We start from the raw sequence: 24,574 nt of genomic DNA, 5'->3' as shown, positions 1-24,574 counted from the left end.
GAATGAGATAAGAATCCAATGTCTTTGTTCAGACCAGGTTTCTCCGTGGTTTTAAGTTTGGTGATTAGTTGTAATTCAGCCACTTCTCACCAGAAGTCATCTGGTGACTTCTGTTTCAGTGTATCTGAAGAAGTGTGCATGCACACGAAAGCTCATACCAGGAACAAACTCAGTTGGTCTCTAAGGTGCTACTGGAAAGAATTTTCGATTTTGTTTCTTCATTTCTAAGCAGGTGTAAAGCTAAGGCGAGGGAACATCTGTGGATGAGCCTGTGCAAATCATAGGCCTGGGGAATCTCCTTATGTGGGGTCTCCAGCAGCAGCCACCTTCGCTAGGAAGACCAAGGGAAGCCGCCTCGAATATGGCAGGGGCTGCCTCCGGAGGGGCTCAGCGGCCAGGGCACGGACGCCCTCCAGCCCCCAACCGGCAGGCTCTTCCCGCGGGCATCTCTCGGAGGTGCTGCTCCCCGGCCCTTTTGGCCGAGGCAGCGCCGCCCACAGCTGGAGCAAACGCGGCCCCTTAGGCCTCCCTCGGCAAACACGGCGGGGCTCAAGTGTCGCGAGAGCTGCGGCCGGCCCGCTGGCCAGCAGCGCCGCTATTCCTTCCCCCTACTTCCCCGGGCAGCAGAGCCTCGCGAGATTTCCGGCCGCTTTCCTTTCTTGCCGGCGGCCGAGCTCTCGCGAGAGCTCGCCCCCCCTCCCGCGCCGCGACGAGAGAGCCCTCGGGAGGGGAGGGGCGGGGCAGAGGCGAGCCTGTTATCTTCCTCGCCGCGCTTAACCTCTCGCGGCGTTTGAGGGAAGACTCCGCCCCCTCCTGGGCACTTGCCCCCCACGCGCCCCCCCTCCCTCGCCGCCGCCGCCGCCGCCGCCGCCTTTCTCGGGAGGGAGTGACATGGAGCCGGCCGGGCCAGGTCAGTGTGAAGGGGAGGCGGGCGGAGGGAGGGAAGGACCCGGGGCCCCCGCGCCCCCTCAAGCGCATTCCTTCTCCGGCCGCCGCTGCTCCCCCCCCCCGCTCAGGCCTCCCGTCACCGCCTCATTTCACCTCCCCCCTCAGAGGCCCCCCCTGGGTTTTTTATGCCCCTTTTCTTTTGTGCTTGCCTCTCTCCCCCCCCCCCCCAGTCTTCAGAGGGGCCGGGGTCTGTCGGCCATCTTCTCTCCCCCCCAGCCCCGTGTAAAGGGAGCGGGGGCGGGGCGGGGCTGCTGACCTCTGTCAGGGCTGGTCCACTTCAGGTTGCGGCGGGGGGGTGGGGGGGGAGTCAAAGAATGGGGTGGGGGGTGGGGTTAAATTATTTACTGCGCCTCTGGGCGCTTAATGTGGGGGAATAGGAGAGGCCTTGTTTTCGTGGGGTGGGGAATCCGACATGACTGTGCCGATTCAGCTTGTGGGGGGGGTGTTTGTGGCAGCGATTGCGGGGGGGGGGTTGTTCCCTCAGTAAATATTCCGCCATACTTAAAAACAAAATATATTCTACTCACCGAAGGCTAGCGTTTTGGAGAGAAACGCACGCCCTCTGGTCCTCTGGCTTTGTGTAAACTTCTTTTCCATTTGTGCATGTGTGCTGTAAGGGGGGGTGGGGTTGCCATGTCACACTCCTGGTTTTCTATGTGAAGGGAGTTGTTTTTTAAAAGAAAGCTAGTGCGTCAAGAAACTTGTCTTTGCTGTGACACACTAGTTATCTGCGCGCAGGGAGTTAACTCAATGCTGCTTCGTATACCGTATTTTTTAAATGTCAATCTGACACAGGTTTGAAATGCATCCTCTTTCAAGTGAGAAGTAGGCCATGGTGTTTGGTATAAATGTGATAGGATTTGTGTGTTATGCCTTTGAGAAAATGAAACAAAATTGTCCTCTGTGCCTCATGTAACAGTTTTCATGCTCTCTATGTTGTGTTTAATTTTTTTTCTATTATTTTTTGCACTTCTTGCTGCTCAGCTGGAAGAGCCTGGTTATTTTTGTGGCTTGACAGGTGCAGATCAGCATGTAAAAGGGAGATTTAGGAGCTGGCCTGGGCTGTTCCTCTTGCTTCTTTTGCATTTATGCATTCCTCTGTCCCCCAGCAAAAGCTGTCAGCTGATGGCAGGAGATGGGCATGCTCAAACAGCATAGAAAATGCAAGTGATGTTAAGATTGAGTTGGGGGGTGATTCTCTTTACTGAAAAGTATTTACAGTAATGTTAAGAGCAAAAGCCTCCACCAGCAAAATGGCCTCTCCAGACAATGAGTCCAGCTTGCAAAATGGCCAGGAACTTTTCCCTTGGATTCAGTGCATGTCACTATGGTATGAGGAATGGTGATTTTTTTTAAAGGGCTTGGGTTACTAAAGCTTGAAAACTGTTGGGCCAATTATGAATAGTAGCAGTGCTAGTAGATACAGGCACAACCCTCCTGCATTTTTCAGATTGCCACAGTTTACTAGTGTGAGGAATCTATGCAGCTCAAGCCTTCAAAGAGAAAAATATTTTGTTTATGCTTCTTCAAATAACTTTTAAAAAAGAAGGTATACCTTCTGCCTTAATCCTTACATTTTCAAAAAAAATTGCTTGAGGCTACTCAAATATGAATAATATGAAGCATGTTAACGGGAACAATATTTTATAGAAGTATGATCAGACTTGTATGGCTACTTTTGTAAAGATATTTTTTTATATATGCCCATTATGAAGCATGTAAACACCACTTAAAGCTATAATCAAATTATTTGTTATGTAATAAAAAATCACTTAGTCATAACCTCTGGCCAAACTGCGGGAGGCAGTGGAGGATAGGGGTGCCTGGCGTGCTCTGGTCCATGGGGTCACGAAGAATCAGACACGATTGAACAACAACAACAACAAATCATAACCTCTAGTTCTGCAAACTCTTAATTTTTGTCCCCAGTAGTATAAAGCTTTTTAGCCTCTTTGAAACTGATTCTGGTATTTAAACAATCGGGGGACAGTAAAATGTCACATTAGCAATGAAGTACATTGCTATTGGTGTTTAACCCACCCAAATCAAAGGGCTTACATAGAGCACAATTCCTGTATGTTTCTTTAGAAGTAAATCTCACTGTGTTCAGTGGGTCTTACTTGTAGGTGCATTGCATTTAGGATTGCAGCCTAAGCATGCTGACCTTTGGATTGTGACTGATTGAATAATACTGTATTCCTATTTCAGGGGGAAATCCCCTCAGTTAAATCACAGTGCAGCTTTTTTATTCATCCAGATGTTGCTGCTTCCAAATGTAGCTATAGAATAATTAGAATGGAGGGTTGAGAGAGGATTGGAAGACAGAATACATTTAATCTATTACACACTATCTAAGATTAGTGGCAGTAAATTGTGCAAAGCCACTCTAAATTGTTCCTTTGTACCTTAGAATTGTAATCAGTAAAACTTGAGTAAATTATTTGAATAACATATCTATAATAGAAGATGTAAAAACATTTTTGATATTTAAAGCTGCATTCCTAAGCTTGCATGTTGAGAATGCATTCAAACATAGCACAAAATCACAGTTCATTGCTATGGGAATGAGCACAAGTTATTTGCAGGGAACAGAATGGTTCCTCATTTCATCCAAACTGAGAAGAAGAGTGGTCAGTAACAGTGGTCACTAACAGTGGCGGGGTGGGGTGGAAACAGAGTTATAAAGCACATTTTAAAAGTTAACTTGTTTCCCTAAACTATAGTTAATACTAAATATGGGTTTTCTGGTTTTGAATGCAACTACAGTTGACAACTGAAGCAAAAGCTTTCATTGTCTTCCTCCTGACCATACTGGAGGAGTGCATGGATCCTGAGGCTTGTGCACATAATGTATTGTGTGTAAACCAGGCCCTTGAAATTAATGGAGCTTACAAGCAATTCTTGGGGAGGAAATGCAGTATAAATACTTAGGTATGAAAAGCACTTCTCATGCATTATTCCAATCAGTTTGCAGATTTATGTGCCTAACAAATTGTACTGTACTCATGTTTTCTCACTTAGAACTTCACCCTTATAGTTTTCATCCTATTTTTGTTACCTAGTTAACAGTGTGTGAAATTAGCCAGGGCAATTTTGCACATGGCTGTTGTAAAGTGAAGATGTCTGGGCACCAGGATGGCACCTGACATCTCCACCAACTAGAGGTGCATGCCTGGGGATCATTGGATCTTGAATGTTTTCACACACGGATACCACATCCTGTAGAATTCTATCAGTTATATTTTATCTGTACAATCAGAATGAATTTCAGGAACCAAAAGGCTTTTTCTGTGCGGGAGTAGTGAAATTGCTGTTGCTTGTCTTCACTTACCCCACCCCACTGCCCTGCTCACAGTTGTGAAGAATATTATTACGTTATGAATGGTTCATGTCACCATTAAGAAAAAGAGGTAGGAATAGGACAATATATGGACTGTCCCTGGATAAAGTCAAAACAAAATAAAAAATTAAAAAATCTTTCCAGTAGCACTTTAGAGACAAACTAAGTTTGTTCTTGGTATGAGCTTTCGTGTGAAGTGACTTTTCTTTAAGTTCTTTACCTAGCTCAGGGTTGTCATCTGAACTATACAGATGTTTAACTGAGAATCAGTCACAGCCATTCATTCATTTGAAAAATAAGACTTTAGAGCCATCTTACCCAAAAATGGCAACTAGACATTCCGTTTTGGTGACAGTAACATTGCTTTAAGGAGCCATTTAGCACCTAGCTTATATATGTGAGTTTCTAACACTGCTGGTTAATATGCATTCCCGTGCAGTCTAGATCAATTGTGCTTGTTGTTGTTCAGTCGTTCAGTCGTGTCCGACTCTTCGTGACCCCATGGACCAGAGCACGCCAGGCACGCCTATCCTTCACTGCCTCCCGCAGTTTGGCCAAACTCATGTTAGTAGCTTCAAGAATACTGTCCAACCATCTCATCCTTTGTCGTCCCCTTCTCCTTGTGCCCTCCATCTTTCCCAACATCAGGGTCTTTTCCAGGGAGTCCATAAATATTATAAACAAGATATTATATTAATCATCAGTATGACTTGTCTTTCAGAGCGCCTTTTCCAGCACTTAATTGAACCACTGAATGACAGAACAGACAAGAAGTTCTACAATGTTGCTAAACTGGGAGGCACCAAATACGGTAACACTTAATTTTTAATTTTTTTTAATTAATATGGCTTCATTAATAAACAGTGTGATACCTGCAATATTGTAGTAGATAAGATTTAAATGCTGATTTTCTATAGGTTAGTATGAACTTCTGGTTTTCTTCAGAACTGTTTGAAATATATGGCTTCATATAAAACCATTACATGCCATGGAGATGATTACATCTACTGCATAAATAGCACAGTCCTATACCTGCCTGTTCAGAAGCAAGCAGTATTAAATCTAATGGTGTTTACTCCCTTGTGGGGTTAGGATTGGGCCTTGCTCCACAGTATTTGTAATCTAGACGAGCTATTTTCAGGAATTTATTTCCATGTTTTACGCTTCTAACAAACTGAGACGAGGTCAAATTCTGTTACTTAGTATAACATGAAGCTCAATACTATGTAGAGTTCAGAATTCTTGTGTTCACTGATTTCAAAGTGTTCAAACTCAACTAACTCATTATTGGATTTCAGCCTTAATGGACAAGAGCTATCACTGAGTTAGTTGAAAATCACAAATCAGGGCAATCTCTTTGAAGTTCCTCATAGTTTTGTTACAGTACAACTTAGTTATGGTGCAAAGGTAGTTAACTTTCCTGCAAGGGAGGTGGGGTGGGGGAAAGCAACATTTTTTGTATGCATCGTTTGGTTTCCATTGATGAGCTGCTGGCACATACAAGGCCAATAGCCATGACTCCCAAGCCCCCCGCCCCATTCATTTTTGCAAAATTTTATTAAAAATACCACTCACTGGGTAATACCTCAAATCCTTTACGTTAACTGTCACTTTCTGAAACAAGAACAATTGAGCAGAATTTGGCTGTAATCCTAAACAAACTTAATAGGGATTAAGTCCCATGAAACACCTCTGAGTAAACATACTTAGGGTTCCACAGTTAGTTACCTTATTGCATATTGCTAAAATTCTAGATGGATGTCATAGCTTCCATGGTAACTGCAGTTGGGACACTAACTCAAGCAGAGTTAAGGTGAAGTTTACAAAACAAAGTGTTTTACCTGAAGTGCTTCAGTAATATGTATTATTTGATCCGCCTTGGTTCCAGTGGTGCGCAGTGAAATTTTTCCAAGGGGAACAGTTAAGGCCAGAGGCACCAGCTTGCAAGGGTGATTTGGAGCAGGTTGTCATGCGCGTGAGCATCGCACCTCCCTCTGTAAGCCAGGCAGAAGCTTCCGGGCTTCGGGAAGGAGGCGCTAGGCTTTAATACTGTACTGTAATACTCCAATTTACTGGGATAGATAGATAGATGTTTATTCGGCATTTGCGCCCATCTTACAATACAAAACAGAACAAACAAAAGAGAATCAAATAAAACAACAGCACTGTACAAGCCGCAAATAAGAACACAACTCACGAGGACCAATATTAACATTTCCATAAAAGCATATCTCAGAGAAATTTTAAAGTTAAAATTTAAGCATCAAACTAAAATCAGTGACTAATTTCGTTTTGGAAAACATATTTATAATTTCATTAATCAGCTAACATCCCATTTCTTCTCTTATACGAAATAAAGGCTGTTAGGAATCTAGCAACATGTAGGGTTATGTAAGGGTCCACATCTTGTAGAACCCAAGCAAGACGTAGGTCAACTGGCTTATCGGCAATAAACTGAATTATCGGATTTAATATACTGGCACGGATCGAACTGTACATAGGGCAATTGAACATTACATGCTGTAGAGATTCAGTTGATTTATTTTCACAGGCACACATGGGGGAAACTTGGCCCTTAGTAAATCTGTGACTCAGCACGTTTGATGGGAAAGCATTAAACCTAGCTTTAATGAAGGCGTATCTATGAGAAGCAACCGTGAGTGATGTTAAATAAGATGGAACTTGGTAAATAGGGGTAATGCCAATATTTAACGGTGAACAAACTCCCCCACCAGTTAAGAGATTAATTTACTGGGAACATTTAGGGGACTAGCCTAGTCCCCCAAGTCCACTGACTACACACCACTGCTTGCTTCATGTGTTTTATTTGTTACATAACATAGTAACGAACAAAAACTGTGAGCCAAGGTGGATCAAATAGACATATTACTGAAGCAGTTTTTATGCTGTAAACCACCCTGTGATCCTCGGGTGAAGGGCAGTATGGAAATTTAATAAAGAAATAAATACAAAATATTTATAAAAAAAATATTTTTAACCACTCTTCTTACTAGGCCTCTAGAATCTCTTATTTACTTTAAACAAATATTAAACAGTGCAGTGCTTTCTTTCTCATTCAGAGTTGATGTACTTTGCAGAGCTCTAAAATTGCTTTAGTTTTATAGAGCCATCCTACGTATGTTTACTCAGAAGTAAGTCTTGCTGAGTTCATTCCCATTTACTGCAGAATACATATGCCCAGAGTTTTATCACTTTGTTCAGCCTGGCTGTTGCTAGCCTGCAACTGTTATCTTGTGTAAAACATGGACGCAAACAGTTTCTGCTGTTTATAGCCTTTGAAAAGCAGATTTATGAACATATCACGCTGCCTTACCATGGGCTCTTCTAGGTCAGTATCGGCTACCAGAAGACAACCAGGATCAAGAGAGCATAGTCCATCACCAGGAATTCAGACTAGGCTGACTCTTGATAAAATCAGGGTTAGGAATAAGCAAGGTGCCCAGGGGAGGGTTTGTCTCCAATGTTGCCGCCCCCTTCACAGGAACAGATGCGGAGAAAAGAGACAGGGAAGTTAGGTGACAGAGACCCAGCAGCCCAGCACTGGGTTTCTAAGCAACTGGCCAAACGCCTGCTGTCACCTTTCAGGAGGTTCCCTGTTATGTGTCAAAACAGGCAATTAGGTTGCAGTCTGGCTGGTCTACCAGACACAAAGGTGCTGTCCTTGAGTGTTGATTGTTGCTGGTTGCTGCTGCTCAAGGCACACGAGAACCCTGATTATTGAGCAAGGAAACTTGTAAGAGCAATACAAAGAGGCCATGTTCAGGATTCTGACCAATTTTTTTTTACATGAGCTCAATATATGAGTTCAACAGTACTCTCCTTACTTGTGCTGCCCAGCACCTGGTGTATTGAGGTTGGCGGTTTCCTGGTTGGTGCCCATTACTACATCACGTGGCAGTGAATTCCATTTTACTGTGTACTGTGTGAAGTTCTTCACATCATTTTCTGTCCTGAATTTCCCACCATCATAGGAATCCACTCCTAGGGGCCGAGGCCCCTTTGCCCCTCCCAATAAAATATTTGAGGGAGTTGCCCCCCCAAAGTTAATGGGCATTGCCATTCAAATGGGGGTGGGTGCCATGTCTTGTGGTAGATTATGTGGGGTGGGGCTTACCTGGAAAGCCCCCCCCCCATATTTTATTCAGGTTGGCACCACTGCCCACCATTCAGCTTCATTGGATGACCTCTGGTTTTAGTATTGTAAGGGAAGGGGACTTCTCTATCTCCTTTCTCTTTGGTAATTAACGTAAGAAATGTATTAATTGTTCAAATGACTTGTGTTTCATGTTCATTCTGCCTTCCATTATAGAGCTAACTACATGTGCATAGGGTTTCCAACCAGTTGCCCACCAGGCATGGACCAGGCCTGTTTTGCTTCAGTAAGGTTGCTGCATCACATGCCAATAATAATAATAATAATAATAATAATAATAATTAATAATAATAATAACTATATATTTTGGGCAGCTCTCAACAGAATATTAAAAACACAATAAAACATCAATGCCAAATCTTGCATTTGACTCCTTTTGTTCTGATGTATTCTGAGGTTTTGCTATATAAATATTGAAAGTTGAGCGTTGCTTGTGAGCAAACTGTGTGTAGATACAGGTTGAAAATAATTATTGAAGTCTTTAGGATTAAGTTAGAAAAGTCTTGCATAGAGTCCATGTTCTTAATTAAATGGAGGAAATTGCAAAAAGGACAACATTTATGTTAAGTTCTTTGGCAGTTTGAATCTAAAGCACATTTGCCGATTCATGGTTAGCCTTTGGATGAATCACCTAATGAGAGTGAAATCATGCTGTCTGCCCTGTAAAGCCCAACTAATTTGAATGAAGCTAGTGAGCCCTGCAGCAGCACTTTGTGCTCTCTGGAGCTGAAAAAATAGTATGCGGACCTGTTAAACTTGCTTGTTAGTGCTGTGTCAGTCTACTTTATTGCAACTTTACATTGTGAATTATTTTTAAATGGAGTAACCGCTATCTCCTGAGGTGGTTGCTATAAAATCTTCATAAATGCCCTCTGTGAACACATGCATGTTAGAACATGCCCCAGAATAATAAAGACCCAGGAAGCTGCCTTATACAGCATCAAACAATTGGGCCATCTAGGTCAGTATTGTCTTCACTGACTGGCAGTGGATCTGTAGGAATGCCAGGGATTGAACCTCTTTGAGTACAAAGCGTGTGTTTTACCACCTGATTTCTGCTGTGTGAAAGAGTTCATGAGCAAGTGCACCAGAATTCCAGCAGGCAAGTCAGTGCATGAAGTATTCCCTGAAGGTGGAAAACTTGACGTAGCTGTGCTGCAGAGACATCTAAAATATTGGTCACTCCAAGGGAAACATTTTAACATTTCCCCCATTGCTTTTAATCTGCCTAGATTTTTAATCCGAGCCCTTCTTAGTCTCATTATCATTTTTTTTCTCTCTCCCCACCCTGCCCTGACACTAATAATTTTATGAAATCTTTTTATTGCCACATGCTGGACTTAACATCATGGATTTGAAGCAGTAAAATTTTACTGGCCACATGAGACTTTAATATGAAGTCCCTTGGTTTAGCCATAGCCATTAGATGAACAATTCTCTGTATTAATCTTTGACTTCTCAAGATGTTAGTCAGTGTTCTTGCCACAACAAAAAGACCAGAAGCATAATATCAAGGAGATCTGTCTTACAACTAAGCAGCATCATTTGCCTGCTTATCTTTGTCAATAAAAAAACTATTCAGTGTTACCTAGTATTTATTGGCCTTTTGTTGTGACACTCAAGGATACTGATATCCTGTTGCGCTAGTTCAGCCTTCCCCAACTGGAGCCCTTTTAACTCAAAGACTAGCAAATGACAGACTAACCACCACTTCCAGAATTCCATCTAGCTCTGAACAGCCTAAAATACAGTGGTACCTCGGGTTACGGACCCGATCCGTTCCGGGGTGCCATTTGCACCCCGAAAAGTCCATAACCCAAGCGGCAATATCGCACATGCGTGAAAACACGATATTGCGTTTCTGCGAATGCACGAATTGTACAGAACGTTTATGTGCATGTGCAAACAGCGCAGAACGCTTCTGCGCATGCTCACCAGGAGAAACCCGGAAGTAAACACTTACGGGTTTGCCGCGTTCGGAACCCGAGAAAATGCAACCTGAAGCACACATAACCCGAGGTATGACTGTATAGGAGTTTAGTTTAATTTACTTTCACCAATTGGCGTCCATTAGATATATACCATTTATGCATGTTGTTAATCAAGAATAAAAGTGCATTGTTGGGTTCTAGCTTGCTTACATGGGGGATTGGTGCAAATGAGTATCCTACTTTTATTTGTTTAATTCTCCTATTAAGAATAGTTTGCTCTGAGCTGTAGTGCTATTTTGATAAAGCTATCAACATCATTTTAAAGGCTCAGTTTAGAGATGTGAAGGCCCAGAAAGGAGGGGAAAAACACATTTGGGGAGTAGCCTATACACAGGTGAATCCGTCCCAAAGCATTTACTTGACCAATTTAGTTATTTTATCTTTGTGCAGATATCCTGCCTTACTCCATACGGGTACTGTTGGAAGCTGCTGTCCGCAACTGTGATGGCTTCCTCGTGAAAAAAGAAGATGCTATGAACATTTTGGACTGGAAAGAAAAACAGAACAATGTTGAAGTGCCCTTCTGTCCTGCCAGAGTCCTTCTCCAAGACTTTACGTAAGACACATTTTCCTCATTATATATTTTAGCTGGATCTAATGCGTTCTTCAAGCACTGCAGGCTTTATCTAAATGTTCAGGGTGGAACTTCCACAGTGTTTAGAGAGTCAGAAGTTCAGCTATTCATGTAGGTTTAGACTGGCAACAGATCTACATAATGAATGTCTTTTTAGGGAAAGTGATTGAAATCACTGCCGAGTCTGCTTTGTGTATGTCTCAAGATACATATGCTGCAGGAACTTTTGGACATCTCTGCTTCAGTTCCCATCTCACACTAATACTGTTTCTTCAAAATTGGGCCATTCTTCCACATACATAAATATGGGCTGCTGCCTTATATCAAGTCAGGCCATTGGTCTGTCCAGCTCAATAGGCATGGGGAATAGGATCCAGCCAGTGGCTCCACAGTTCTCCACTGTGAAGAACTCTGGAGTATAATTGATCCCAATAGGGTTTGTGTTTTGCTCCAAATTTTGAAAGGTGCCCTGCTTCCTTAAGGTAAGATCAGAAGTACACTTTGAGGTTTTTGCAGCTGCATCTTTACCTGCCCTACACCTGGCACAGGGCATGGCATGGGGAAAAAACCCCATGAGTCAAATTGGGACTCTGGCTAGGTCTCATTAGGCCGTGGGACGGAGGTTCCCTATGCTTGGTCTACATGAACTGACAGCTGCTTTCCAGACAAGGGTCTTTCCCAGCCTTACCCAGAGGTTCCAAGGATTGAATTGGGACGTCCTGCATATAAAGGATGTGCTACTGTCCCTCGCCTAAGCATTTTATATGTTGTGTGTTGACAGTATTATTCCTGTTAGTTGGATTTGTGTCCTGGTCACTTTGAATCTAAAGCAAGGTGGCTTGCAACCATTTTTTTTTTAAAATGTAAACCTTCAAAGCGCAGCAGCAAACAGCAGTTAATTGTTGATTTACTCCTTTAATCTGGTCTCTGTCTCAAACATGAATTCTGTGTAATGCAAAACACGGTTGGCATATAATTAATTGTGCTTTTAATCATTTGCATGTCTAGTTAGCAAATTGGTTATAGCAGCATGGACACAGCAGGAGGAATCTGAATATGTTGCTGTAAAGTACTTGAAAAACATGGGAAGAAATTTAGGTCTTCAAAAACATGTCGTAGGTGGGCCTGTGTCAAGGATAAGCATGCTAATGGTAAAGGCTGGCTCAAGACTAGCAGGGCTTATGGTGTGCTTCAGAATCCTTAAAGGATGGGGTCCCATGTAACAAAACAAAACAAAAAAACTCCATCAAGAGGCAGGCCCAATATTCTCAGCTCTGTTTGTCAAAGCAACAAGATGGTACACATTCGATCTGTTTATATTGTACTAAATGCAGGGAGTAGGTGTGCCCATTGCCTTCTAGTGTACCCAGACCTAATCAGACTGGACTTGAGAAGGAGATTTAGATAACTTATGTTCATGTAGCAAGAGGCTCAGTATTAAGGATGGTGTTTGATGCGAGCAATCAGCCTGCAATTTGCCTCTTGTTGACAGTTTTGTCTTGAACTTGCTGGCAACATTGTCGTCTGGCTGGCCAGTGCTGAGAATTAAGGTGATACAGAGGTCTCATTAGACTCCGATATGCACCTTAACATACAACCAAACAACCATCCAAAGTGATTTAGAGGAGTAGAAACAAGCCAGGCTCACATACTTCTATTTTCCTTCTTGTGCACAGCATCACTTTCCACTTTCTGCTTAGTGCAAAGCAGAGTTATGACATCTGTTTGTCTATGCGCTCCAGAACTAGAGGTTTGATTGGGTTTCCAGTTTTGTTTTGAAAGCTGACACAAGCATTAATTGCTGATTCAGATGTTATGACTAACAGAAAACTGAGAGTTGAAATTGCATGTGAAGAGGGTAAGATGCAGTGTGCAAGTCTGTGGTTTGTTTCTACTGTATTTCTCCAAACTATGTACAGTATTTAGAGGATTTTCTCACCCAGTCCATTCAGTGCAAAGATATTCTGTAGTATAAAATAAAGGTTTTCCTGAGTGTTTCTGAGCTATCATGAGGGACCTACTAAGGCTATGTTAACCAGTAAAGGATCTTTATTCTGTATGGCAGCTAAATATTTTTTACATTGGTCATTTTCATTAGTGGAATTCCTGCAATAGTGGATTTTGCCGCTATGAGGGAAGCTGTGAAAAATCTTGGAGGGGATCCTACAAAAGTTCATCCTGCCTGCCCAACAGATCTCACTGTGGACCATTCTTTGCAGATTGACTTCAGTAAATGGTATTTATTGTACAACTGTTTTGTTTTTATTCTACTTTTTGAGTAGCATTTATAGTAGAATGTGGGTCGCTTCATGTATGTGAAATTCCTGCTCTCTGCTCCCAGTCAAGCCCCTCTAACCACTACACCACACTGGCTTTCTTGTATTGAGGGCTGCATACTAGAGGTAAGCAGAGCCAGAGCCAAAAGTGGATGGGGACTCCTTTTCCACTCCCTTTCTTTTCTGCCACCCTTCCCCCCACTCCACTCCCCCCTCCTTCTCATCCTCATGAAATTAGATGATGGGCCATAGTTGACCACCCCTGCTCTAAAGTGCACCACCCAGGTGCCAGTTCTGCGAGACACAGAGGCATGGTCGATGTCTCCTAGCTGAAATTACCTGCCTGCTGAAGTTTACCAAACCGTAAGCATCTCTCATCTCATGAGAGATAAAACATGGTCTCACTATTCTAGTGTTGTTTTCTTTGGGGTTTTTAATGTATATATTTTACATTTAGTTTATGTCTAGTAATTCAAAAGGTTTTGATAAACTAAAACCGGTTTATTTTCTCTGTTTCTTTTTAAAGTGCAATACAGAACACTCCCAATCCTGGAGGTGGTGATCCACAGAGGCCACCACCAAAACTTTCTCCACTTAAAGCTCCTCGGAAGCTACCGTGCAGGGGCCAGTCCAGCTGCAGAGGGCCATGTGATGGAGAATCTGGTCGTAACTCGGGGCCACTTTCTGTGCAGATTGAGAACACACCTCCGCTGTGTCCTTTTCATCTTCAACCAGTGCCTGAGTAATTTTTATTTCCCAATTCTCCTTTTTTCAGTTTGCTTTCTTCCCGCAGATGAGCATCCATGCCATTGTTGGTCTCGCTTCCAGTTCCTCTTTAACAGTACACACCTCAAGTTTAACATGGAGCATGTTAATTATCAGGCACTGATTTATCTAACACTAAACACTGCCATACTTTAAGTTGTAACTTATTGGCAGTCAAAAACTGGCAGGTTGGCTGCCTATAACAGTTCAGGTCTTACTTCTTTTGCCACAGTGGATGCTTGACAAGGCAATAATGTTTTTATTCTAAAGGCCGCTTCCTTTTTTTAATTTATTTTTAAAAACAAAACTTGTGATACATCTTTCTCTGTTTTTTAACAATACACATTTACATGGAAAAAATTCTTAGTTCACTTTGTAAGTTGGAAAGTGTTGTTTTTAATTTATCTCAGATCAGTCCATATGGTGCCATGGATGGTGGAATCCTACAACCACGTTGTGTACTAGCCATGTTATTTATTTATATTTATAATTATTACACTTTTATGCTGCCCTTCATCCAACGACCCCAGGGTGGTTCACAGCAACATAACAGTGTACCATCAAGCTACAAAGTCATCCTCATATTCAGACATTCTTGGGTTTGTTCCAGGGGTGTCCAAACTTTTTTCAAAGAGGACCAGATTTGATGAAGTGTATATGCGTGAGGCCCGACCAAAGTTGTTGAGCTTTTTTTTTTTTTTTTACAATTTTAGGGTGGACATTACCCCACAGGGCCCGGATTAAATCAACCAGCAGGCCAGATTAGGCCCCCAAAATGGACTTTGGACATGCCTGCTTTAATCTGTTTTTCTGCTAAGGCATTTTGCCAGATGTAAGAAATGTAAGGGCTGCTTCCAGAGTGCAGATTTTTTTTTAAAATTTTGATGTATTACATTTTAGCTCAACCCCCCCCCCCTGGATCTTAGAATGGTGTACGTGGTTCTCTTCCCTGCCATTTTACCCTCACAATAACCCTGTAAGGTAGGTTAGTCTGAGAGACTGTGACTGGCCTTAGGTCACCCTGTGACTTTCACTGCTGAGTGGGGACTTGAGCCCTGGTCTCCCAGGTCCTAGACCAACACTCTTAACCGCTGCACCCCACTGGCTCTGTAGCTGAGTTGCTATATGTGTATTTTCTCAGTGAGAAACTTTCATGAAGGCCTGGTTCACACAGAATGGTAATACAGACTATGGTTTACTATGAACAAGAAAGTGTGCTGGTACGTGCTTCTCAAATCGTGCTGTTCTTCCATTTCCCCGGCTGGGAGGAAATGAACCAGAGGACTGACTTTAGCATTCACATGTGATCCAGCAATCATTGTTTTTTTTTTTTTTCAAACCATGAGAGGAAGCCAAATTTGGTCCATCCATTTAACATTCTTCTGAAAGACGTGATGATTGGCCACATGCAGTAAAATTCAGTCTCTGCCAGGGATTAAGCAAAAGCATAATACAGTGGTACCCCGCTAGACGAATGCCTCGCAAGACGAAAAACTCGCTAGACGAAGGCATTCGTCTAGCGGAAGGCTGCCCTGCAAGACGAAAAAGTCTATGGGGCTGCCTCGCAAGACGAAAAATTTTCGTCTTTTTTTTTTTTTTTTCGTTTTGCGGAGCGCGGCTGTCATTGCCGCTCCGCAAGACGAAAAACCCGCTAGACGAAAATTTTCGCAGAACGAATTATTTTCGTCTAGCGGGGCACCACTGTATAGGAGGACAATTGTTGGACAGGCATAGTAGAAATACCTCCAGATATATTTCTTAATTTCTTGTAAATGAATGAGATTCCCGAAGCTGCACATGCCTGACTTGTCACCTTACTGGTTTTCTAATTTGCAGTAACAAGATATGAAGATTAATCGGTTTTCTTATCATGCATAACATGGCTCTTACTTGCTTCTTGCTCGAGGTTACTTACCTCTAAGAACAGTGGCTAGAAAGCACATCTTGCCTTTATGGCAGCATCATTCTAAAAGCAAGGTTGTTTTTTAAAGACACCTTTTTATAGCCAGCTTGCCCCATGCGAACTGAAGCAATGCTTATTGCCACATAATAGACACCCACTGCATGCTTTACAAGAGACCTTGGCTTGTTTAAAAAAGAGGGAATGCGGAGGAGGCATGTGCTATTTCGTGTGGAGTTAAAATACTTCTCCTAACCAGTTCCAGACTTCTCAGTTTTCAACTGTAATTGAAATATTAGGAGAGAAAACAGTAATGTTTATATGGGTTTGATTTTTCCCCCTGTAGGCCGGAAACAGTGTTAAAAAACCAGGAGATGGAATTTGGTAGAAATAGAGAGAGACTTCAGTTTTTCAAGGTACGTCTGGTGGAGAGCTGCTTGGGTCTGTTCTGCAATCAGTTTTGAAGCTTCCCCCTTTCAGAATATTTAACTAGGAGAACAAAAGGAGGCTTCTGGTATTGAACATGAAATGGCATACTCATTCTCAAATTAACTCCTGTTTATGATTGACATACTTCAGGAAAGGTATAATGGAGAGACAGATGGTGGCTAGAATGGCAGTTTTTAACCTGTGCAGGAAGCTTTAATTTCTCTGTGTGTAGGGGCACACTATCTTATGAACTGTGATAGCTATGTAGGCTCTCTCCTATGCTAATACTTGCTGAGACACTCATATTTTCAGCAGTTTGCCTTTCTTTACCCAGTAGATATGGGATGTGTTGGTTAAAAAATAATAAATCCTGATGTACCTATTCTCATTTACAATTACCATTGCTGAAGCTTGGTTGGTTCAGAGAGTGTGAAGATCACTTTTCTTAATCCCCCACCCCTTCCCCCCCCCCTCTCTCTAGTGGGGTTCCAAAGTTTTCAGGAATGTCTCAGTAATTCCTCCTGGAACAGGAATGGCCCACCAAGTGAACCTGGAGTACTTGTCAAGAGTAGTATTTGATGTTAAAGGCTTCCTCTATCCAGACAGCGTTGTTGGCACTGATTCCCATACAACAATGGTGAACGGCTTGGGAATCTTGGGATGGGGTAAGATGACTGAGTTGGCAGTTCACAATGTTATTCCTTGTTACATCTCTAGTTTTCAATTTCTTCCTCTTTATTTTAATTTCCTCCTTAACAGTTGGGTGGAGAGGGGGAAGTCGCAAGTGTAAGAAAATATAAATATGGTCTATTATTATTATTATTATTATTAGTATTATTATTATCCATGTGCTTAAAAACACACTTCACTGATTCAGTCTGAGATCAAACAGACCCCCAATAAATTTTTTAAAAGACTACTTTAATAATTAGAAAATAAGACTCACTGTTTAAAACAGGGGTCAGCAACCTTTTCCAGCCGTGGGCCAGTCCATCGTCACTCAGACTATGTGGTAGGCTGGACTATATTTTGAAGAAAAAAAATGAATGAATAACCCAGAAATGCATTTTAAGTAAAAGGCCACATTCTACTTACGTAAAACACGCTGATTCCCAGACCATCCATGGCCCGGATTGAGAAGGCAAGTGGGCCACATCCGGCCCACAGGCCTTAGGTTGCCTACCCCTGGTTTAAAATATTAGGCTTCGGCTGTACCTGACTCCTCGCCTACCGTAACATCTGTGTTCCTGTAAGAGTGAGGAGGGGGCAGGGGAGGGCAGGCAAATACACTGCCCATACCTGTTTGTGGCTCAGTGGACAGCTTCCCCACTTTTGTATTCAGAGCAACTAATCCACTCTGTAGGTGAGGCTTATTTGTTCAGTATTTTGAAATTCTGTGTTTCACTCCTGCTCCCTTTCTTTTAGTTCCATTTTCTGTGGGGATACAACAGCTTATAAATCTAAATAGACCCTGCTACCTGGGGGCTAGGAGAGAGTACCTGCTAGATTTCTTAAAGTATGAGAAGCATAAAATACTACATGACATAATGCAGGCTAAAGCTATGCATAATACACAGCACATCATGCTGCATACAAGCAGCCTTAATTCTTATAGTTTCTGTAATCTAAAGTTACTTTCATGAAGAAAACCTTTGCCCCGACAGTTTGAGAGGAGAGAGAGCTTCCTTTCTTACACTAAGACAAAGATGGGAAACTCTTCAGTAACCCATCAGAAGGTAACCTCATCGTTCATTTCAAATTTTTTTATTTTTGATCAATGCAACATTAGTTTAAATAATGTTTATCCTGCTTTTCTACCAAAAAATATTCCCATAATGGCTTACAGTTCACTAACAATAAAAATAAATAAAATTGCTCATCATTGCCCTTCGTTTACCATCTAAAAAGGCACAACGCAAAAAGAAAATGAATTGGGGTGGGGAGAGGAAATAGGCAGACTGATATAAGTTCTTACTGGTAGTTCTTCTAATCACCAGCTGGAGTGAAAATGTTCAAGACAAGGAGAGGTCCAAAGTTGCTGGCTGTACCAACACATTGGTCCTGCATCCTTTCTCTTCCCTCTGTTGCAACCTAGTGTAATGACTGCTGGCTTTTCCTTTGAAATGAAAGAAAATCCCAATGTTGGAACTAGGTGTGCTATCTAAAATATCAGAAGGTAGGGGGGAGGGCACTTTTGGGGGCAATATGGCCTGGAGGTTATATATCCGATTTTCCAACATCTTTCCTAAAAGGCAGCTTCATATGTGTGTGTTCCAGTCAGGTTAAAATGGGGACGATACTGAGTTATTTTACAGTAGTCAGTTTTGACTTTTGACAAAGAAGATTTATGAAGATACTTCTAGCATGCTCTTCGAAGTTTTAGAGAACCTGCCAGTTAACAAACTTTTGAGTGATGTAACGTCTCCTTCCAGGTGTGGGTGGAATTGAAACCGAAGCCGTCATGCTTGGCTTGCCAGTCGCCCTCACCCTGCCTGAAGTGGTTGGGTGTCAACTGACAGGCTCAGCCAGCCCGCTTGCCACATCAATCGATGTGGTCCTGAGCATTACAAAGGTAAATTAGAGCTCTCTTTATTGCCAAGCCAAGCAGACCATGTACTACTAGCTCTGCTGGAGGTGACATAAAAGTGCCTGGGATTTTATCTAAGGTTACAGTGTCATTAGCAGTGGTTTGGCAAGGCCTTAAGAAACTTTGTGGCAGGTAAACAACACCACCTCCATGGATACACAATGAAGTTTGTGGTGAAGCAACTGGTCCTCTTTCAGCATGTTACCCCTTATTGGGAGCAGCTGTCTCTGGGCAAGTTCCTAAGCAGCTCACCATGGTAACCCCACACGAGGCTCTCTCTAGCCTTAAAGACCTTCTGGTTTCAGAAAGAACCATGCCTGGCCAACATAGTGTGCATATGGTTCAGTCTTCCTCCTCCCTTCTTGCTGCAGTTTGGCTGGCAGGCCCCTGCTCCCATCTGCTTGGATTAACTCTGAAGAAAGGCTTTGCTTGGGGCTGAACTAGGAATCACTCCCTCCTCCTTCCTCTCTGAAGCCAATCTTCCACCACCCCCAATTCTCCTATAGACACTAAAGTACCTGCTCTGTGTTGGCTTCCAGCTGAGTGTTTATGAAGAAAAGAAAGTCAACTCGGGGACTGATTTGAGTCCCTCCCTTCCTAGATACTGAGGGCAAAGGACCCTGGGGTGGATAGCCATCCTTCAGCTATTAGTTGTAAGGCGGATATGGAAGAGAATACTGCATCCATTCTAGACCAAAAGATTGTAATGGCCAGGATAGTGTCTCAGCAACGTGTTTTCTGCCCAAACTTCCTGCAGAATTTCACACTAAGGATACAGTAATGGTTAAATCAGGGTGGAATAAAAAATTGGATTTTTTTAAAAAATTAAATCGATTTTTTTAAAATTTAAATCAGATTTTTTTTTTTAAATCGGATTTTTAAAATAAAATGCTTTTGGAAGAAAAATCTTTCTAAAAATAGTTTTCTATTTAAGTTACATTATAGTCCAAAGGCTATTCATCAGGAAATAAGGATTTGTTTTAAGTTTTTCATATGTGCTAAAACTTGGTCTAAGTTTAAAAAAAGCAAAACTGTTAAGCCACATCAGTTAACAAACATGGATACATATGCTATAAATTGTTTAAATTGTTATTAAGGGAATTATTATTTTTCTCCTTCCAATAAATACAGCAGAAAAGTTGTCCGAATATAAACAGTTAACTTATTAAACCTCACACTAATTTCATAATTATCTATGTATTTCTAACAGTATAACCAAAGCAGTAATTTTTGCTATAACTATAAAAACTACTCTGAAAATTTATTATTCCAAAAATGAAACCTCCATCTGTTTGTAAATATTAAGAGGATGCCAGCAAGGCTGAGTCTTTCTGTAAAAGAAATGATTCAAATCAAGTCTTACTGACTAGTGATTTAAATCGTGATTTAAATCGATTTGATTTAAGTCAAATCCACCCTGGGTTAAACTAACTAGTTGTGCCATTGAATCAAATGAAAAAGTGTTATTTTGCTAATTTGTAGTATTAGATGCAGGCACCCCCTGTCTCCATGACTCCAGAGGGTAGTGAAATGGAAACCTTCAGAAGCATTGCCCCACAGCCTTATCTAATTTCTGTGCAACAAAAGGGCAGCACTGAAGAATGGTGACACCAGAAGATGGTGTGTTTAAAGAATTTGGCATGTAGCTTGGCTCACTTGCCCAAAACATCTTGCAGAGGAATGAAGTGCACTCACTCAGCATGCCATGCTCCATTCTCTGCTCCTTGCAGATTAAGAGGGCCCAAGGGTATTCTCCTGCCTCATGATCCTGTATATTTCTCTTGGTGGAATTGCTAGTAGTTCATTCGAAACCTTTATGTCATAAGATGCCTCCTTGTTCTGCATGCAGAGTTTGATTCCCCCCCTCTTTTTCCCTCTCATTAGCAACTTAGGCAAGCAGGCGTGTCTGGAAAATTTGTGGAGTTCTTTGGGCCTGGAGTTTCCCAGCTCTCCATAGGTGACCGGACCACAATAGCAAATATGTGTCCAGAATATGGTGCTATCCTGAGCTTTTTCCCTATCGATAATGTGACGTTAAAGCACTTAAAACACACTGGTAAGATGGAAATTAAAGCAGCTGGTTCTCCAGAGCTTTACACAGCAATATATTACGTAGAGGCTATCTGTTAAGTAACTGTTGTATGCATTTTAAACACAATAAATTAGTGTAATATTTCACAACATGTTGTTGCAGGATTGGAATTTTCCCATGTGTAAGGGGCGAGGAACCTTTCCCAGCCCTGGGGCTGCATTCTGTTGTGGGCAGCCTTCTGGGGGATGCATGCCAGTGGCAAGCAGGGCCATAACCACAAGTGGATAGAGCAGTAGGTGACAGCCTTAACTTCAGGGCCGCATTCCAGCTACATGGAAATCGGAAGCATCTACGTCATAGAATCATAGAGTTGGAAGAGACCACAAGGGCCATCCAGTCCAACCCCCTGCCAAGCAGGAAACAAGTCCCAAAGAAAAGGCATTGTGGGGGAAGTTGGGGAAGCTGCTGGTTGATGACACTGGGAAGGGGCCCAGAAGTTTGGGACAGACTGCGGCCTCGAGTGGCAGGGAAGTACGAGCAAGGGGTCAGATCCCAAGGAGGGGCCCTGTAGCATAGCCTTCCCTCATCAGTTAGGCCGCAGAGAAGCTAGCAAGGTGTGAACAGACAGTTCAGGTCCAGACCTCCAGAAGAAGTTTGGTTTGCTTACCTCTTTGCCATGCTGAAGTCATGCCTGCCCCCATTCCCGTGTAATGGGACCTGAGGGGGGTCTGGATCAATGTGTTAGCTCAGGTATAGGCAAACTCGGCCCTCCAGATGTTTTGGGACTACAACTCCCATCACCCCTAGCTAACAGGACCAGTGGTCAGGGATGATGGGAATTGTAGTCTCAAAACATCTGGAGGGCTGAGTTTGCCTGTGTTAGCTCTCTTAACCACACATAGCACCTGCTGTGCCTTTGAACCATGCTTTGTCTGCCTATCATGCTGATCTGAGCATTAAAGATTTTGGTAGAAACCGTACTCTTGAGTTGGTTTCTCATCCAGTGAAAGTCTTGGATCTCTCCAACGTGCATGTCTCTCCATCAAGTCAAATGAGGCTCACAGTTCAGGGACACATTGCAGTCAGGCGGAAATTGTGTGTGTGTGTGTGTGTGTGTGTGAGAAATGTGTCTTCCTGCTCAATGTGTATATCTGAGAGACTTGATTTGGTTCACTTCCGTCTTCCTTTAAGTTACATGCTGCAGTAGATACTTGGGTTACCTTCTTTTTTCCTGGCTAATGCATGCAGGAAATTGGGAGTTAAATGCTCCCTGGAAGGGACTCTTCAGAGGCTTGTGGTATTTGGAGTTAGGAAAAGGCAGTTAAGTTCAAGCCTTTTGTTGCACACGTTCTATTGAGCTAGTCTGTTATGTTGCTATATCAGCAAATAATGTTGCTGTAAATTGTTTTGGTGACTGGGGTATAATCTTAAATTGAGTTAGCTGATGGTGTTCTGATTTTTCTTATTTTATATTGCTGGTGCTTGTTATGTGATTACTGTGTTTGTATTTAGGTACATTTTAATGTACTTGTCATGGCCTTTGGCACAATCAACTTACTGATTTGAATATCAGCAGAAGGTTCATTACTTAAACATTTTTTTCTGATTATTTAACCGTTTCCCACAGGCTTTGATGAGACCAGGCTTAAGTTGATGGAAACATATCTTAAAACTGTGAAACTACTTCGAAGTTATGAACTTTCGACAGAAGAACCTGAATATTCCCAGGTAATGTCGAAATGGGCTTGCCACTTTCATATTTGCAGCTTGAGTCTTGCTTGGATCTATACCCTCTACCTTGCCTCACCGGCCAATAGCGTCTCCTATACCTTCAAGAGAGCCCAATTCCCTGTTCCAAGGATGGGGAGCATGTCCCCCTCCAGATGTTGTTGGACTCAAGCTTCCATCTGCCCCAGCCGCCATGGCCTAACGGTCAGTGATGATGGGAGTCGTTATCCTGCAGCACCTTGAGGGGCATATAGTCCCCATACTTGCCTCATTCCAACCAACTTTCTCCTTCCCATTTTGTCCCACCTGTACCCCACCCCATCTACAATATAATAAAGCTTGGGCAATAAAGACCCAGTGAACTGATGGTGTGACATTGCTGACGCTGCAATGGCTTGGATCAGTAACTGGATGAAACCACTGGGGGGAGCTCAGCATTCTGAGCTTTCAGAGCATCAAGGGAGGGCAGCTCCTATAGATTGGCGTCTTTACCATCAGTCAACTACTAAGCATCTTCAGCTCTCCTGCTCTCTCCGTCTGCAAGAGGAATTGTGAACTAGGATTATATTAACTGCCACAAACCAGAGGACACTACTGTGCTTGCCTCTTTTACAGTTAAGCATTTGTGTGCATTTTAATGGTAAGCCGCTTTCGTATCGCGTCTTGGCCAAAAGAGCACACATTATATTTGTATAATTTTCGTTCCTTCCCTCAAACTTTACCTCCTGGGTGGGTTGAAGATTTCCCAAAATGCCTCCCAAATTACAGTGTTCTTTGGCAGTTTCTGATATTCGCAGGGAGTTCTTGTTGGAACTGGGGTGGAGCAGACTATGTCAAGTGGTTTGGGATTTCAAACGCTAGCTCTTAGTATTTCAATCTTAGTATTTTTTTATTGGCATTTTGGATTACTGCTGTTCAGTAAAATGGCCTTTGTAAACTGCTAATTTAGGGTGACTTTCAAAAATATTAAAATCGCACAATAATATGTTGCTTCAAGAAGTTGTTTTCCATCTTTTGCTAGAAAGAAAAGTTGATAATTTCAGCTTGTCTGAAAAATGTGCCTGACATAAATTGCCAAAGCCTGATTTCTAGAAAGAAACTTGCAAAATTGTCCATGTAGTCCACAAATTTTGGCTGGCTTATTTTGAAAGCCTAGGCAGCAGTGCATTGATGTATACTGTGCAATGATTTATTAATAAATGTTCTACTCCATCAGGTTATATGCATAAATCTGGGTTCTATAATGCCCTATGTAAGTGGTCCCAAAAGGGCACAGGACAGAGTGGCTGTTACGAATATGAAGAGTGATTTCCAGGCCTGCTTAAATGAAAAGGTATGTGCAGTTGAAATGAAAAACTGCTGTTGGGATTCCTATATTTTTGAATTATATAGTCTCTGTTCTGTGGGAAAGAGGCCTGCTTCTTTCACTGTCACAACATTTTGTAAAACAAAAATTAAACTCTTTCCTGTCAGTCTTGATGTTTTAAAATCAAAGGGTACATCCAGATGGGAGTCTTCCCATGCTCCCAGCTGGGCACTGTAACATGCAAACATGAGTGCAGGACCCTTGTCTCTTTCACTGGTTGAGGTGCTGCCATGTGGAAAACCAAACATTTGTCTTGGTCTGCACTAAACCATTGGGAATGGGAGGATACAGATTGAGGTATTCCATGCAGATTTTGCAATCAGAATTAGTAAAACAGTTTGTGTTAGTTTCCCCCAATTTATTGGAGATGTTGCCACTGGATTTTGGCTTCCTTGCCACCAAGACTATACACCAACACAAGATTCTAGTGTCTCCTCTCTTGCTTAAAAGCAGCTTTGAATTTG

At 42.3% G+C, this 24,574-nt stretch overlaps 1 protein-coding gene across 1 annotated transcript in view; it reads left to right on the top strand.

Annotated features, from left to right (window-relative positions):
- Positions 1-801: 801 nt before the first annotated feature.
- IREB2 (iron responsive element binding protein 2) overlaps positions 802-24,574 on the top strand; it is a 35,956-nt gene continuing 12,183 nt past the window's right edge. The window contains exons 1-11 of the mRNA XM_033159521.1: positions 802-910; positions 5,010-5,099; positions 10,844-11,009; positions 13,126-13,263; positions 13,830-14,045; positions 16,315-16,384; positions 16,879-17,062; positions 18,830-18,969; positions 20,869-21,040; positions 22,644-22,744; positions 23,961-24,077. Of these exons, the coding sequence (XP_033015412.1) occupies positions 892-910; positions 5,010-5,099; positions 10,844-11,009; positions 13,126-13,263; positions 13,830-14,045; positions 16,315-16,384; positions 16,879-17,062; positions 18,830-18,969; positions 20,869-21,040; positions 22,644-22,744; positions 23,961-24,077 (1,413 nt within the window). The 5' untranslated portion in view covers positions 802-891. The remainder of the gene's footprint in view (positions 911-5,009; positions 5,100-10,843; positions 11,010-13,125; positions 13,264-13,829; positions 14,046-16,314; positions 16,385-16,878; positions 17,063-18,829; positions 18,970-20,868; positions 21,041-22,643; positions 22,745-23,960; positions 24,078-24,574) is intronic.

The sequence above is a fragment of the Lacerta agilis genome, chromosome 9, assembly GCF_009819535.1.
Source record: "Lacerta agilis isolate rLacAgi1 chromosome 9, rLacAgi1.pri, whole genome shotgun sequence".
In the NCBI taxonomy this organism is placed as follows: Eukaryota; Metazoa; Chordata; class Lepidosauria; order Squamata; family Lacertidae; genus Lacerta; species Lacerta agilis.
Note: the sequence above shows the minus strand (reverse complement) of the source record. Positions and strands in the feature narration are given on the sequence as shown.